We start from the raw sequence: 14839 nt of genomic DNA, 5'->3' as shown, positions 1-14839 counted from the left end.
GCTGCTGCGGCAGAGCAAGTACCGAGACTTGCTACTGCCAATACATCCACAACATGCTGCTGTGAGCATGTAAGAAATACTGCTGCTGCACATATAACATACATGAAATAACCCCCAGCATACATGAATACATTGTAGCAGATCTATACAGGTGGAGCTGGGGAAGGTGGAGGGTTTCTGAAGCAAGCTGCAACTGCTACGACAAGCTCTAGTCATATATTTGAATGTTGAGCAGCGAGCTCATTGGCTACCGATACAGGAGAGAACCAATCAGCTGTGCCATGTGATAATGATGTCATTAGGTCAGATTGAGTTAGACCTATCGGACTGCGCCATCTAGAGTTTCATGCCAGAACTCTGTATTTCATGCAGTGCATTAACCAACAATGAGCAATATATTAGTTAGTTCATTTTAAGGTAATGTAGTTATCCAGTGATGTGAACAAATGGAGCCATATTTTAAAGTGTTACTGCAATGCTGTTAGTTTTATATTATTTGAAAATAATGTGACTCTGTATCTGACCTTTTTAAAGGGAAAAAGCTGTAATGTTATGAGTTCAGAGACAAAAGTACAGCAATGCAGGGAGCCAAAGTAAGATCTGCTCATGTAAAGAGAGTTTCTGTGTCATAGAGTAATGAAAATGAAAGTTTACACTGTGAGATTAACAGAGCGCTGATGTCACTGGCTGTTTTCATTAAAGTAATGTGCTTTAGGGCACTTTCAATAGCATTATACTTTGATGCTTAATTAGGTTTCGCCCACTCACTTAGTCAAGTGAAATGATCCTGACCTAACTTACGATGAAGGGAAAGTAGAAAGTTATGTGTATCTTGCTGTTGGAAAACTAGACCTGCATTTACAGAAGGAAAGGCAGCAAAGGAATAGTGTTCGGTTTTCTTTATGCTTAAATGCTAAATGAGAGTCATGACACTCGACAACAGCAAGGCATGAGGGAAAAAAATGAGGAAAAAGTAAATTTTAGTTATGGGTTTATAGGTTTGGCTTTGTGTTTGGTCGTCCCTTCATGCATTTCAATAAATTCAGTCTCGCTTTTAACCAACTTTCTTTTCTATTTCTTCTCGTCTCACCTCTTAGGTTGCGGATGAAGTCTTCCAGCATCATCTTACGATCAGGTTTGATGTTGGGACTGTACATGTCCGTGTTGAGGAGGATGATGGCAAATGCAAGGATGAAGATTGTGTCAGGATTGTGGAACTGCTGCACCACGTCTGGGTTACACATACAGTAACGCTGGCTGAGAAAAACAGGATACAAGAAACAGACAAACAACAGCTATGGTTTATTTAACACATTTTCATAAATAGACCCTTCTGTTGCTTATCTTTCATAGTCATGAATCATTTGTAAATGTGATGGTACTTGTGTAAAAACAGCTTATTAAAAGTGTTGTTATTTATTTAAAAATGTCCCTATTACCTGACAGATACTACTGAAATAGATGTCTGAAACAAAAAAATCATAAGGTCATAAAAGTCATGATGCTTTATTAAGATAATTGTCAATTAACTAATTAATTTGTACCTCATACATGTGTTACCTTTAGACTGTATCATATATTATCAGAATATATTGGGTTTTTAAATTCCCCATTGCAAATAAGTGAAATATAATTAAAACTGTCAAATATAAAGTCATCACAGTATATCTAGCGTAGCGTTAGTTCTGGCAGATCACGTTAGTCAAGCTCGCATCAGCTGACTCTCAGCTGATCCCCATCAACCTATGGGAATACGACACCTATCTAAGCATTCATATATAAGGTCCCTCAGTATTATCAGCAGTTTTCACATTGCTCAATAGCTAATTACCCTCCTCCATCCCCAGCTCCTCCTCTGTCAGTCGGGATTCAGCCTTCTGATTCTCCTTTGAATCAGACTAATTCTAAAATGTGTACATAACATTATTGAACTTTAACGATATCTGCAATACATTTATGTTGGTTCTGTTCACCCTGTGGGGGTTATCGCTGCTCTCCCTGCTCTCTTCCATGCTAGGCTGCATGGATGCACAGGGAGTTCTTGCCCAGAACAGAACCATACCGCCAATCCAAACTGTATGCTAATTGTCAATCATCTTTGACGATAGTGGTCCTGACAGAAATGCATTCATTGTAATTTGTCGTAAACTTGTGGAATTTTTACATGTTGTAAGGACATTTTACAAGTAAGGACATGTTGCAGGTGAAAATCCCAAGTTTAATCACTTTTTATTTTTTTTCATAATTAAAATGGATGATTTTAGACACTATTTATGCAATACTATTTTATCCCAGACTCACTGTGAAAATGTACCTGTGGCAACCTATCTGCAGAATTAAATGTTGCTGCTTCTTGCACTTTTTGTGACACTTTCAAAATGAAATGTCTAGTGACTGGTGCTAAAAAGGTCTTCATTTTTATCCAAAACAGATAAATATATCTGAAACAGTAAATCTGGCAAAGCATTATTGCCTTGGTTGTTGTACATATTGCTAAAGTTTGGAACTTAAATTAAATCTGGTAAGTGGTGTTAAAAGATGAATGCACTATTGTGCAGAGTTTAATGTTCTAAGCTAAACCTTACCCTAAACATAACTGATATTGTTAACAAAAGCACATGTGAGATAAAACATTTATTTGCTGAAGCAACCATGCCATTTAGCTTGCTTCTATGTCTTTGATTCTCTTATTTACAAACTATGTTTCATGGGACTCTTAACCTATTGCTCTACATTACAATTACCAGCTGTACCAGGTGGGCTACCGAGCAAGTTTACTTCGTTAGAAAAGCCATACATATTGAAATGGTTATGTAAAATACACATTAAAATGTAATAGTTTACAAATCATGCACTATGATGTAAATGATTTGAGGTCATAACATATTATTGTGCAAAAAAAAAAGCAAAAAAAGTCTTTATTAATCAATAATCTACCCCGTAATCATAATTTCTGTTTTACTAACACTAGTGTTCATTTCAGATGGAAACTGCAGTGAATTGTACATATAAGTACGTTTTCCATAAATTTTGCAAAAATGTATGAAGAGGCACTTCTTTCCAATGAGCCTATGTTGCATTTATGTCTGTAGGGCAATAGTGCAAGATGAGAAGTTTCAGGCTTGTTCAAAACTCTAGTAATAGTGATGCTTACTAAGCATGACCACTAATGATGAATGGCTTTTATTCATTAAAGTATTATTATTATTAATGAATATTATATTTCATATCCATATACCCCTTCACCTGCTCTTTTTTAGGTTTGGGAAATATCAAAGGCAATACAGGAGAAACAGCCGGGAACAGGCTGGATTGTGTTATGCAACCACAGTTATTTATAAACCAGTGTCTCGCAGACAGATGCAGACGTGTGCAACACTCACACACACACAACAGCATAAGGATCATCAGCAGTCTTGTTATTTCCAGTGCTGAAAACAAAAGCATGTTTGGCTATGACCCTAGAAACGCTGATAGCTGCAACTGCATTATGATTCAGAATTGGAATAAGAGCCTCTACTGCATATGAATGGAAAGTAATTGTTCTAGCAAGATGATTATTTAGATTATCAGACCAGCATTGTCAAGTAAACCTACGCTAACATTTGTGCTACAGCAGAAACTATCTACACTTGCAAATATTTTAAAAAGTAAAAATGACACATGCACATAACAAAATTATTAACTAAAATTAAAATCAAAACTGAAAATTAATTTTTTTACGAAAATGTAAAATAAAAGTTCAAAATATTCCTCAGTTCAGAATGTTTTTTGTTTTTTTTTTGCTTTCACTAGTTAATTTAAAATGGTCCTGCAGTGTGACAGACAATAAATCTACAAATATAGTTTTTCAATTTATATGAGCTAATTAAAGTCACATGCAAACATTTTTTTTAAAGTTTATGTTACTCTGCACATACATTTCCAAAAATGTTTCATGTCAACTACCCAACTTCTTTTCTAACTAATCCTTTACTTCAATGTAATACAGCACTGTATTCCTTGAGAATGCGATTTATGGAGCGCATTCAGCGTGCATTTTTATCCTTCAGTGCAGGGATGAAAAAGTTCACAAGCACAGGTATCCCATCAGCCCCCGCCCTTATCTTCCCCTCACATATGAAGTTGGGTGGAGCATTGATTGTGTGTGTGTAACAGTGTCTGGAGTCTCACCTGAATGCCTCTATCAGTCTCTCCACTTTCTGCGCTTCGCCTTGCACACGGATATGAGCCTGAAACTTCCTCAGAGCCTCATCCAACTCCATCCCCGAGAAATCCATCTCATCCACCACACAGCTATCAAAAAGAAGGAACAGACAGAAAATGAGAGAGGGAGAGAGAGTGTGTAAGAAAAACAAGGTATTAAGCAGACACATAAGATGAAAGCTCACATGGCCGGCTCTACGGTCAGTGGATATTTGAGGTTTAGCCCAGACCTTTGTGGAACTGTTTGGGGACATCCCTTGATGATTTTTTATTTTTTTTTACTGCTGTATTACTACTATAATACCAATTTCAATTTGGGCTAAGTAAATTAATACTTTTATCCATCAAGCATTCATTAAATTGATGCATGCTTGATGGATAACATTGATTAAAAAATGATCAAATATAACAGTGATGACATTTATAACATTACAAAAGATTACTGTCAAATAAATGCTGTATTTGACCTTTATGCATAGACTTCTGAAAAAAAAAAATGCATAAAAATACTGAGCAGCACAACTGTTTTCTAGATAATGATAAGAACCATTATTAATAATTGAGAACTAATAAGAGTAATTTTTTTTTAAATGCAGTTTGGGGAGACTTCTTACAAAAAAAATAAATAAAATAAAATATATATATATATATACTGTATATATATATTGACATTTCAGTTAAAAGGTCCCATTAACTTCACTCTCAGAATTACAATTTGTAAATTCTTTAAATGTAAATTATTTCTTTAAAAGTACAACTGTCCAATACTTAAAATATCTAATAATTATAATATCTATATGAATCAAATTTGTCTGCAAATAGCTTCTTCAAATCCCTAGGGGGTTGTCATTAGGACGGAAGGCTCTGCATTAATTAAATGGTATGTTTGCTTTCACTTTGCAGCAGAATGAATTACAATATGCATGTGATGCATGTGATTTTATGTCAAACAGTCACAAATGTGGCTTTTATTAATGATAATAATGACACATGAAATCAAAAGCCACTCGTAGTGCCCAAGACCTTTGTGAAGTGTACCTTAACATTAACACAAATACTGTACAGATAGAGTGATGGGATGTCAATAGACTTCAGGAGACATCACTCACAGATGATTTCAACCCACAGCCAGGCCCAGAGTAATCGCATCTCAGCTAACAAAAGCAATGAACTCCCACTTACATGAACAACTTTAAGGCTTATTTCAAATGAATGCACCAAACTGCCTTTATAAGGGATAATTCATACAAAAATTATGCAATTTATTTCCGTGCCATTGTTTCAGTCTTCATTGTCACATGATCCTTCAGAAATCGTTCTAATGTGCTGATTTGGTAATATTGGTAATATATGCTAATATTTTTAATATCTTCATGACCCAAAACGTTTGAACGGTAGTGTAGATTTTTATATAGCATAATAATTTTACAAAATCACTTTCACAAAAATAGCTGGTAATTTAACACACGAGTTAGTATGGACTACTTTTTGTGGTGCTCTTTGGATATTGGTGATTTCTTTATCATGCAGGTTTGAAATGACATAAATGATGGAAGAATTTTCATTTTTTGGGGGATTAAACTATTCCTTTAATGTCAAACAAAGTTCACAGCGCAAGAAGTCCAACTGAAGCTTCACTCTACATAGACAAATTCAGAACCACGGAAATGTTTATTCGATAAAATATATGTGGTCTGTATGGAGGCAATAAATAATTGATAATTATTTTTACTTCCACCAATGTTTGCATGTTTATTGTGCTAAGCTGCCAGCTGGAGGTTTCAGAAAGAGAAACGGCTGTCGATTTGTACATCGAGCAGGTGCAGAGAGAGTAAGACATCTCTGCAGGGAAATAAATATCCAAGAACAGTGAGCCAATCTGTTCCTCTCTCCCTTTTGGTAAAGTTGCTGAAGAATATCCTTTCAGTATGAAAAACAGACTGCTCAAAGCTGAATAACTGAATGAACATTAACACACACAGATAACATAAAAACATACAAGGATAAATGCACACGCCATTATGTGCCTTGAAATATACATGTATTTCTACTACAGTCCATAATTTATAGTATATCTTTCATATGAATGGGAACATGATTATAGCATGCACATGTAGAGAAAGTCACTTAGTAGTCACTATAAAAGCATAAAATGCATATAATGCTTGCTTGCTCATTGTTTTCTTATTTTTGTTAGAATGCTTCATTTTACAATAATTTGATCAATTAAATGTGTTGTTGCTAAATAAAAATAAATAAAGTGTTCAGGTCTCACTTGAGCTGGTGTTGTTGCTTTAGCAGACCCAAGAGTTTAGAAAAATCATAAAAAATTACTAGCCAGAAAAACACTGGAAGATCTTTTCTAAAAGCCTGCTCTCAATAATGGACGCGATTTGTATAGTAAGGACTGCACTAAACTTTAACTCTAATTTGAGCTTTCCCTGTGTGTCTGGAAGCACTGGGTGCTCATCTGTCAAACTGGTTACATTATCAACAGATATTGAGAGAGGAATCTAGTGTTTCTGCAGCAAGCTCATTAAGCTCATTTTCAGAAAGACAAGCATACAGATTCTTACTTTCAGGACAAAAAGAAAAACATAGGCAATGTTCTCTTTTTTTTTTCTTCTCAGCAAGAAGCTTCAGAACAGTCAAAATGTACTCAGATACCGCACTGCAGACAAATGAATGTCGAGTGTGCACAGACATATTGTACAAAAAAATCATCCATTTCCATTTTCCAAACTGATGCCCTATGTAGGGTCCTGGAGGCTATATCAGCATCTCAGGCCAAAAAAAGTAGAAAAAGTCCATTGCAGGGCTAACAAACAAATTCATTCAAACCTCTAAGCAATTTTTTATATCTCCACTTCACCTATCCTGTATGTCCTTCAATACCTGAAATGGATGTGTCTGATTTAAGGGATACATTCAAAATGTGTACTATTAGGGGTACTCCGAGATCAAGGTTGGGAACATTGGTCTAATAGATCAGGAACAACCTCTCAAACGTCTTTATCAAATGAGAAACTGATTTACGGTCTTTAGGGTGCTATGCTGCATTTTCTTTGGTACAACAACTGCAAAGTCTTGCAGAGTTTATGGATCATCAGGCTTGAGGAAAGAGGAAAGAAGTGGTGAACATCTCCAAAAAGCTGGTTAGCACATTTTTTGAGCTCCCTGTGGCCGATTACAAAAGACTCTGGAGCCATGCCTGTAGCATACACCTATTATGGAGACAATGCAATTGGAGCAACCTTGGGTTAAATGTCTTGCTCAAGGGTACTGAGAGAATACTATAGATCATGGCCAGGTCCTTATGAGCTCAATCCTGAGCTTTAGTCACTGTGCCACACCAACTAATGTAAACTGAACAGCAAGAAACATTCCCTTCCAGCACATTAAACCTTAAGGTGATAGGGGAATGTTTTCCCCCAGTAGACCTATTCAGGTTTCCCAGTAGCACATTACCTCCTGCGTGTTATTCTGCTGAAGATTACTGTACATCCCAGCTTGTTCCTAAGGATGCATTACGGTCTGGGCTAATGGGATCCGTTCCTGAAGAGCTTCTGAATGCCAGGGGCCTCCAGCTGATCAGTAGTCTGGTCTTTGATAGTGAGGGGATATTTTATTTTGTAATTTCACTGCCTTGATCAAATGACCTTCAATGTTTGCAGCAATTTACAGAAAATCCATTCGTTCAACACCTTCAGTCACTTTTTGGCATTTAGCATGTGAGGAGATTTGTGCATGGTAGAATGCTGGTAAAGTTTTTTACTGTATGCATCATGACCATATGGCTGGTACAGTTTTTTGTTTTTTTTTCTCGCAAGCTGCACTAATGTGCAATTAATTAACTTTGTGAATCTTAATTTTTGACTGCTACAAGTAGACACTATTAGGAACCTATAGGTACTTTAGATGTGTATAATTTCAGTTTTCAGTGTCAATAAGGATGTCAGAATGCGACACGATTGATCACCTAGTCAACACCCTCAATTGTTACTAAAATTTTAGATGTTTATCAAACCGTTTGACATGTTGACATCTTTGACAAAAGACTGTTGATGTTGCGCAGTCTGCAGTGGTTTCTAACCAAGATCTCACGGGGGTAATTTTGTATAATCTGACAAGAAACAATAATACATTTTCTTTCTGCTCCTGCTAGTGCTTCTTTTTGGACATGTTATATGAACTATATTAAACTAACCTTTTAGAAAGTATGCACGATTATTTATTTCTTGAGCTTGACAGCCCCTGATCACCATTCACTTTCATAGTTGAACAATATTTTAGGTGACACTTTATTTTAAGGTGTCCTTGTCACAGTGTAATAATACATTTAAGTACTGAGTAATATTAATTAACTACATGTACTTACTGTAGGGTTAGGGTTTGGTTTAGGGTTACTTGCATGTAATTATGCATAATTTATTGTTATTAGAATAGTAAGTACATGTAACATGTAACAAGGTCACCTTAAAATAAAGTGTTACCATATTTTATGTGCAATTACAGTGTACTTTACACAATAATGTACTATGTAATATAAGGTGATGCATGCTGGGAGTGAACGTCTTGTTTATTCTTTTTTTTTTACTTTTATTTTTAACTCTTTCGTGTAAAACTCTCCTGTTATTTAATCTGGGCACTCACATGATTGATTAAAGCTCAAAATATACTTCGTTTTTTGCATATGCTATGCTGCATACAGTCAAACCCCTTGCCTTTCGAAATATTTGATAGCATGCATGAACACAAGTGGTCGACACGTGCTTTAACAAGTTTCATCTTTGTCCAGTGTCTGCACTATTTTTCTCAAGAAGTTATGACTGATAAAAATGTCTTTGTACTCTTTTAAACTAAGGTTGTGGTTATCTAATAACCCACTTACACAAATGCTTGTCAATGTGGGTGTCTGTTTTTGTTGCTGCCACCTTGTGGAACAACAGATTAGTGCAAAACAAATTCAATGTGCATGAGCTACCTGGGCATACAAAGTACCAGTGATTACAAAAATCGAGCAGTGCGTGTACAATACGCATGTATTAACTTGGTGTATGTGGACCTTCGTTTATGCATAAAAACAATATATACTTTGGGCTTTACTCTAGTAATAGAATGGGTTTCCATGCCTTGCTTTGCATGACTTTGTCAAGGAGCTACGGCATCTAACATTGCGTGGGCAATATTGCCTCTCTCGCTCTGGAGAGAGGTGCATGCAAGCTTGGAGTGTTTGCTCTGTTATAATTTGGGGATACTGGGAATAAATGCTCTAGTTGTCCAAATAAGAAACAAGCCACTGAAGAACAAAGCTTGTCTTCTGGAAAACAATAGAAATTGATAGACAGGTTGCCTTCTGAGTCAGGAGATCCAAAGAAGGAATCTAGATTGATGGTTTATTTAGTGCTTTTTTAAAACATGAAGTCTTTTTTTTTCGTTCCCCTTTATGTGTGTACCAAAGCAAATTTAATAGCAATGGCATTTGTTTTAATATGCAAAGGCTTGACTTGACTTGAGGGAAATAAAAATATTAGTGTCCATTTATCATATCGGCATGAAATATTCATAATATTCTGTTTTTGGCTACAGCAGAGAATCTTTCATTTGTTGTGTTGCATGTTATAGTTCACATCTTAAAGCAGTAGAAGTGAAGTCTTTACCTAAAATGAGCTGTACAATTTATTTTTATGCCTAAATGTTTGGTTTAAAATTGCTTATTAATGATACTAATGTTTTCCAGCCAAGGGCAATGTGTTTTATTAGTTTTCGTGGTAGTACTGTTGTTAATATTCCAAATTACCAATTTTTTTACTAAATGTAAAGCTCTATGGTGAATGAAATTAGTAAATACCACATGCTTTCTTTTGTTTTACGGCAATGTTAGTTAGTAAAGCAGCATACGTTTGATTTTAGACTTTATTAACTCCAGAAAAGTGTTTGTTGTGCATGAAAGTGATGAAAAACTGGAGAATAATGATTTGAAGTTATAATTAGCCTGAACCTAGTCAAAGTTTGCCTATTGCGGCTTCCTGGAGCTGATAAATGCATTGTCAAATGAAACAAAGAGAAAGACTGTTGGGGAATTAGGGAGTTATATCAAATGCATGTGTGGTAATACTCATATATATGAGTATGTCTTCTCTCTCTCTCTCTCTCTCTCTCTATGATCATTACTGTATCATGGCACATATAACTTTAAAACTATTTTCTTCTACTGACATTTTAATACTAAGCCTACACACACCTTGACCTTTGCAAAAACAAAACAAAAAAGCAAGCTTTTGTGGAGATGTTGGGCAGAACAGAAAAAAAAAATTACAAGCACTAGAGATTGATGGATTACCACAGCATTATAAAGCTTTCTGGGGAGTATTTGAAAGACCTTTCCAGGGTTCTACAGGAAAATAATAAAGCTCCCACATGCTCCAAAATATGTGAGGGAGGAGTTATTTCTTTACTTTTAAAGATTGAAGACCTTTGCATACTTTTGGTGCATCCACAAATGTAACATTCATATTCATATTCATATTCATATTCATACATATCCCTTCACACTGGTGTTTTTCCCTCAACATTTAGACAGGCTCGTATAACCCCACTACTTAAGAAACCCACCCTTAACCCATTTCTTTTAGAGAACTACAGACCGGTTTCCCTTCTTCCTTTCATTGCAAAAACACTTGAACAAGCTGTGTTCAACCACGTCTCTGCCTTTCTCACACAGAACAACCTCCTTGACAGCTACCAGTCTGGTTTCAGAAGTGGTCTTACCTATCAGATAGGTCCTTCAAAGTATCTTGGAGAGGTGAGGTGTCCAAGTCGCAACATCTAACTACTGGGATGCCTCAGGGCTCAGTTCTTGGACCACTTCTCCCTTGGCAGGTCTTCCAGCCAGTTCTATCAAACTTTTACAATTAATCCAGAATGCGGCTGCAAGATTAATGTTTAATGAGCCAAAAAGAATGCACATCACACCCCTGTTTATCAATCTGCACTGGCTACCAATAGCTGCTCGCATAAAATCATTGATGTTTGCCTACAAAACCACCACTTGCTCTGCACCCCTTTACCTAAATTCATTTCTTCAGACTTATGTGCCCTCTAGAAGCTTGCGTTCTGCAAGTGAACGTTGCTTTATTGTGCCATCCCAAAGAATAATATAATAATCATATAATGGCCAATGTTATTTTAGTATTATTTATATATAAATAGTACTTATTAAAAATAAACATACAAATTTGAATAAGCTTTTATTCTTTATACTTTTAATTTTAGTTTTAGTCATTTTGTTATGTGCTTTCATTCATTCATTCATTATTTTGTCTCTGAAGATACCTTAAAGTACACATAGGGCCTAATATAAGTGTGGATGCATTTGCACATTTAAAGGGATAGTTTACCCTAAAATGAAAATGCTGTCATCATTTACTCACCCTGAAGCTGTTCCAGACCTGTATGAGGTTATTTCTTATGTTGAACATAAAGGAAGATATCTTGAAGAATGTGGATAGATGTTGGTGAGTAAAACATCACAGAATTTTCATTTTTAGGTGAACTGTCTCTTTAAATCTAGAAGATGCATCACTTCAAAAACCTCATATGTACTGCACTGTATAAACACACACACACACTGACTCTGCTAAGAGGTCTCAAGAGTGTATCATTTCCAAGTGCAAAGCTCTGCAGAGCTCAGCAGCCAAGGGAGATCTCATTAAAAGATGCCATGACTCTCCAAATCCACGGAGAAAAAAATACAAAAATGCTTCCATTTAAAAGTGTAAATATTCTCTCTTTTATGATATTGTTCTCTTTTTCGCACACAGTTACAGATTCTCATTGCTCTTATTTAAGCTATGGATACTAAGAGGCATTTTCATATACTCACTCTAACACATCTCTGTTAAACGGCTTCTTGCTGTTGCCAAGAAACTCGCCGATCATCTGTCTGCTCAGCCCCTTCCTCTGGAGCAGGAAGTGTGCCACACCTATAGGCGTATCCGGAATGAACCCACGAGAGATGAGAAACTGGAGGCCTTTGTCTGGATTTCTGTTTGATGCACAGAGAAAGAGATAAATAGAGAGAGAAAAACTGTCAAGAGCACTGTTAAAACTTTAACCCAAGTACATACAGTATTGGATAGGCATTAACTTACAATATTAATATTATAATATTACAACAGGATTTGTATTGTAATTGCATTGGATTGTACCAGAAAAAGTAAAAAAAAAAAAAAAGCAGATTTTTGCGATTCTGTTTGGTGACAAAAATTGCATTTTTTATGTCAAAGACACCATAATTTGATCTAAAAGAGAAATATTATAAGCGGATTGGTCTAGTGAGTGCACAAAGCTATTGTATGACTTCACAAGATGGGCAAAATAGTGCATCAGTTATAATTCTATCATGCTCTATGGTGTTTATTGTCATTTAGGAGTTTGACAGGTCCAATACTTATTATACAACACCAATATTCTTTTCAAAAAATTATGTGTTCCAAACGAAAAAACATTTTTTCTTTACATTTTTTTTAAATGTTTTGTTATTATTGGATATAAAGATGTAAAATATATACATGACACTTGAAAAAAAAATGCTTTATGTGTCTCTTGTTAAAGGAGTTTCAATCTCATACAGTCCCTCAGACATTTTCTCATTCCACAGAAGCCAAGTGGGTATTAATAACCACAATTTTTCTATGCAGTGGCTTATCAATAACCAGAATGTCAACACTTTCCTGCCTTCAGACAATAAAAGTGACAACGGGGGACAGAAAGAAGCTTCTCGGCTGTACTTTATAGAGTTGCTTTATTCCTTCAGTCAGCATTCTCATTGCTAAGTCTTTGCCCTGGGAAAAAAAAAGTACATGGATTTATAGAGGGTCCACTAAACTTTCATTCATCCACATGCTGAGAGAACCGTGTATTTCTGATTTGCCTGACTGCATTCTACAATCTCCCTATTTCACTCTATCTTCCCTATTCATTGCAATGATTTACTCCTCATAATAAATGTACAACCCCTGCCGATACTGTCTCTAGCTTTACTGAGGGGAACATAATGTAGTTTATGAACAGCCTGTTTGTCAGTTACAATAAAATGCCTGTCACTATGTTTTATTTTAAATGAATTGAAATGATATGCAATAGTGTGATATGTGGTTCTGAATAGGTTGTGCTGTTTTTTATTTGGTCTATTTATCGTGATGGAAAAACAGTGTAACGATGGGCTCATTCTTAAACAAGTTAAATGGCCATAAAACATCTCTAATGTGCACCTGTTTTTTTTTTGTTTTGTTTTTTTGAAAATGGTTGTAATTCTAGCAGAAAACTATTATACAAATGCTGCTAACTGGTTTAATAACAGTGCTGAATAATATTCCGCTCATCCGGGTATCACAGACTCACTCTCTTTTGTTTCATGCAAACTCAATTACTGCCTACTATCTTGTGTCTCTGTGATAGTTATCAATTGACTTCAGTATTAATAATACTTCAGTTGTATTAAAAGATGCTGTTTTCATCTTTTTTTTTTATATGCAGGATGATTGTTTACTACACTGCAATGGATTATAAGGTAATAAACAGGTAAGATTTTAAAACAGTCAATATATCTTTTCCCTATACTTATTTATGTGGTGAAAAGCAGTGAAAAAAAGTGGTATGACTGTGCCTTATCCCTTACGTGTGTGCCTAATTTAAACTTGTTTATTTGTCTTGGGTTAAAGCCACTCGATATCAACTGCTTTTTACACGGAAGCTTTACTTTTAGTGAGCTAATAAAATATTTCAACTCAAAAGCTAAACATTGTCACGCCCCTGGACTCTTTGTGTTGTGTTTTCCCTCCCCAGGTGTGCCGTGTTCCCTTTAATTAGTCATTTCTTGCACCTGTGTTTTCCCAATCACCCAGTGTTTAAAAGCCCCAGTCCTTTCAGTTAATGTTTGTCGGTCCTCAAACGTCATTCCTTGTGTTCCAGTGTCTCCTAGGTTCCCCGTGTGATCATTAAAGACTGTGAATTGAAGTTATCTCCGTGTTTCCTCGTTCCTCGCTCCTTGCCTCCCGAGTAGTGTGACAGAAGGACCAACCAAAACAGTAACTTCCGTGTTTTCCTCTCTGTTTTTTTTCTGTTTTTTTCTCAGTGTTTTTCTTTCCGTTGTGTCCCTTCACTCGCCCCGAATTCCTCCTCCTCCTGCAGGAGCAGGGAGACAAAGCTCTCGAGGACCATACCAAACTGTTCCTGTTGGTCGGGAACATCACCAGCTATCCGGACGATGCGCTCTGCTCTTTCTATGATGCAAGCCTGAACGCCGAGTGCAGAGCGCTGTCGTCCGAAGATGGTCCTCGGGAGGACGCCCACTCCTAGAAAGCGCCCTCCAGTGGCCGCTCCTCGAAAATGCCCACCCTCCCACCGGCTCCAGCCTCCTCCACCGCTGTCAGCTGGCAGCCCCTCTGCTCGCCCTCAGCCCATCATCATTGCGGTGCGAGCCCTGCGGGACTGCCATCCTCCAGCTTCACCGTGGTTGGAGTCTCCCTCACCTCCGCCTCCAGCCTCTGAGGCCCGGACTCCACCTCGGCTCCTAGCTCCCTCACCTCCAACGTCACCCATCGATCCATCAGCTCCACCGGGCTCCCTC

General features: G+C 36.6%; 1 protein-coding gene across 2 annotated transcripts in view; it reads right to left on the bottom strand.

Annotated features, from left to right (window-relative positions):
• LOC107689235 (IQ motif and SEC7 domain-containing protein 3-like) overlaps nt 1–14839 on the bottom strand; it is a 135371-nt gene that overhangs the window by 25636 nt on the left and 94896 nt on the right. For both annotated transcript variants that reach the window (XM_016487168.1, XM_016487169.1), the window contains exons 5-7: nt 12092–12253; nt 4174–4296; nt 1091–1257 (exon numbers count right to left, since the gene is read on the bottom strand). In XM_016487168.1, coding sequence (XP_016342654.1) covers nt 1091–1257; nt 4174–4296; nt 12092–12253 — 452 coding nt within the window. The remainder of the gene's footprint in view (nt 1–1090; nt 1258–4173; nt 4297–12091; nt 12254–14839) is intronic.

Source organism: Sinocyclocheilus anshuiensis, unplaced genomic scaffold (assembly GCF_001515605.1).
Source record: "Sinocyclocheilus anshuiensis isolate Anshui unplaced genomic scaffold, SAMN03320099.WGS_v1.1 scaffold882, whole genome shotgun sequence".
Taxonomy (NCBI): Eukaryota; Metazoa; Chordata; class Actinopteri; order Cypriniformes; family Cyprinidae; genus Sinocyclocheilus; species Sinocyclocheilus anshuiensis.
Note: the sequence above shows the minus strand (reverse complement) of the source record. Positions and strands in the feature narration are given on the sequence as shown.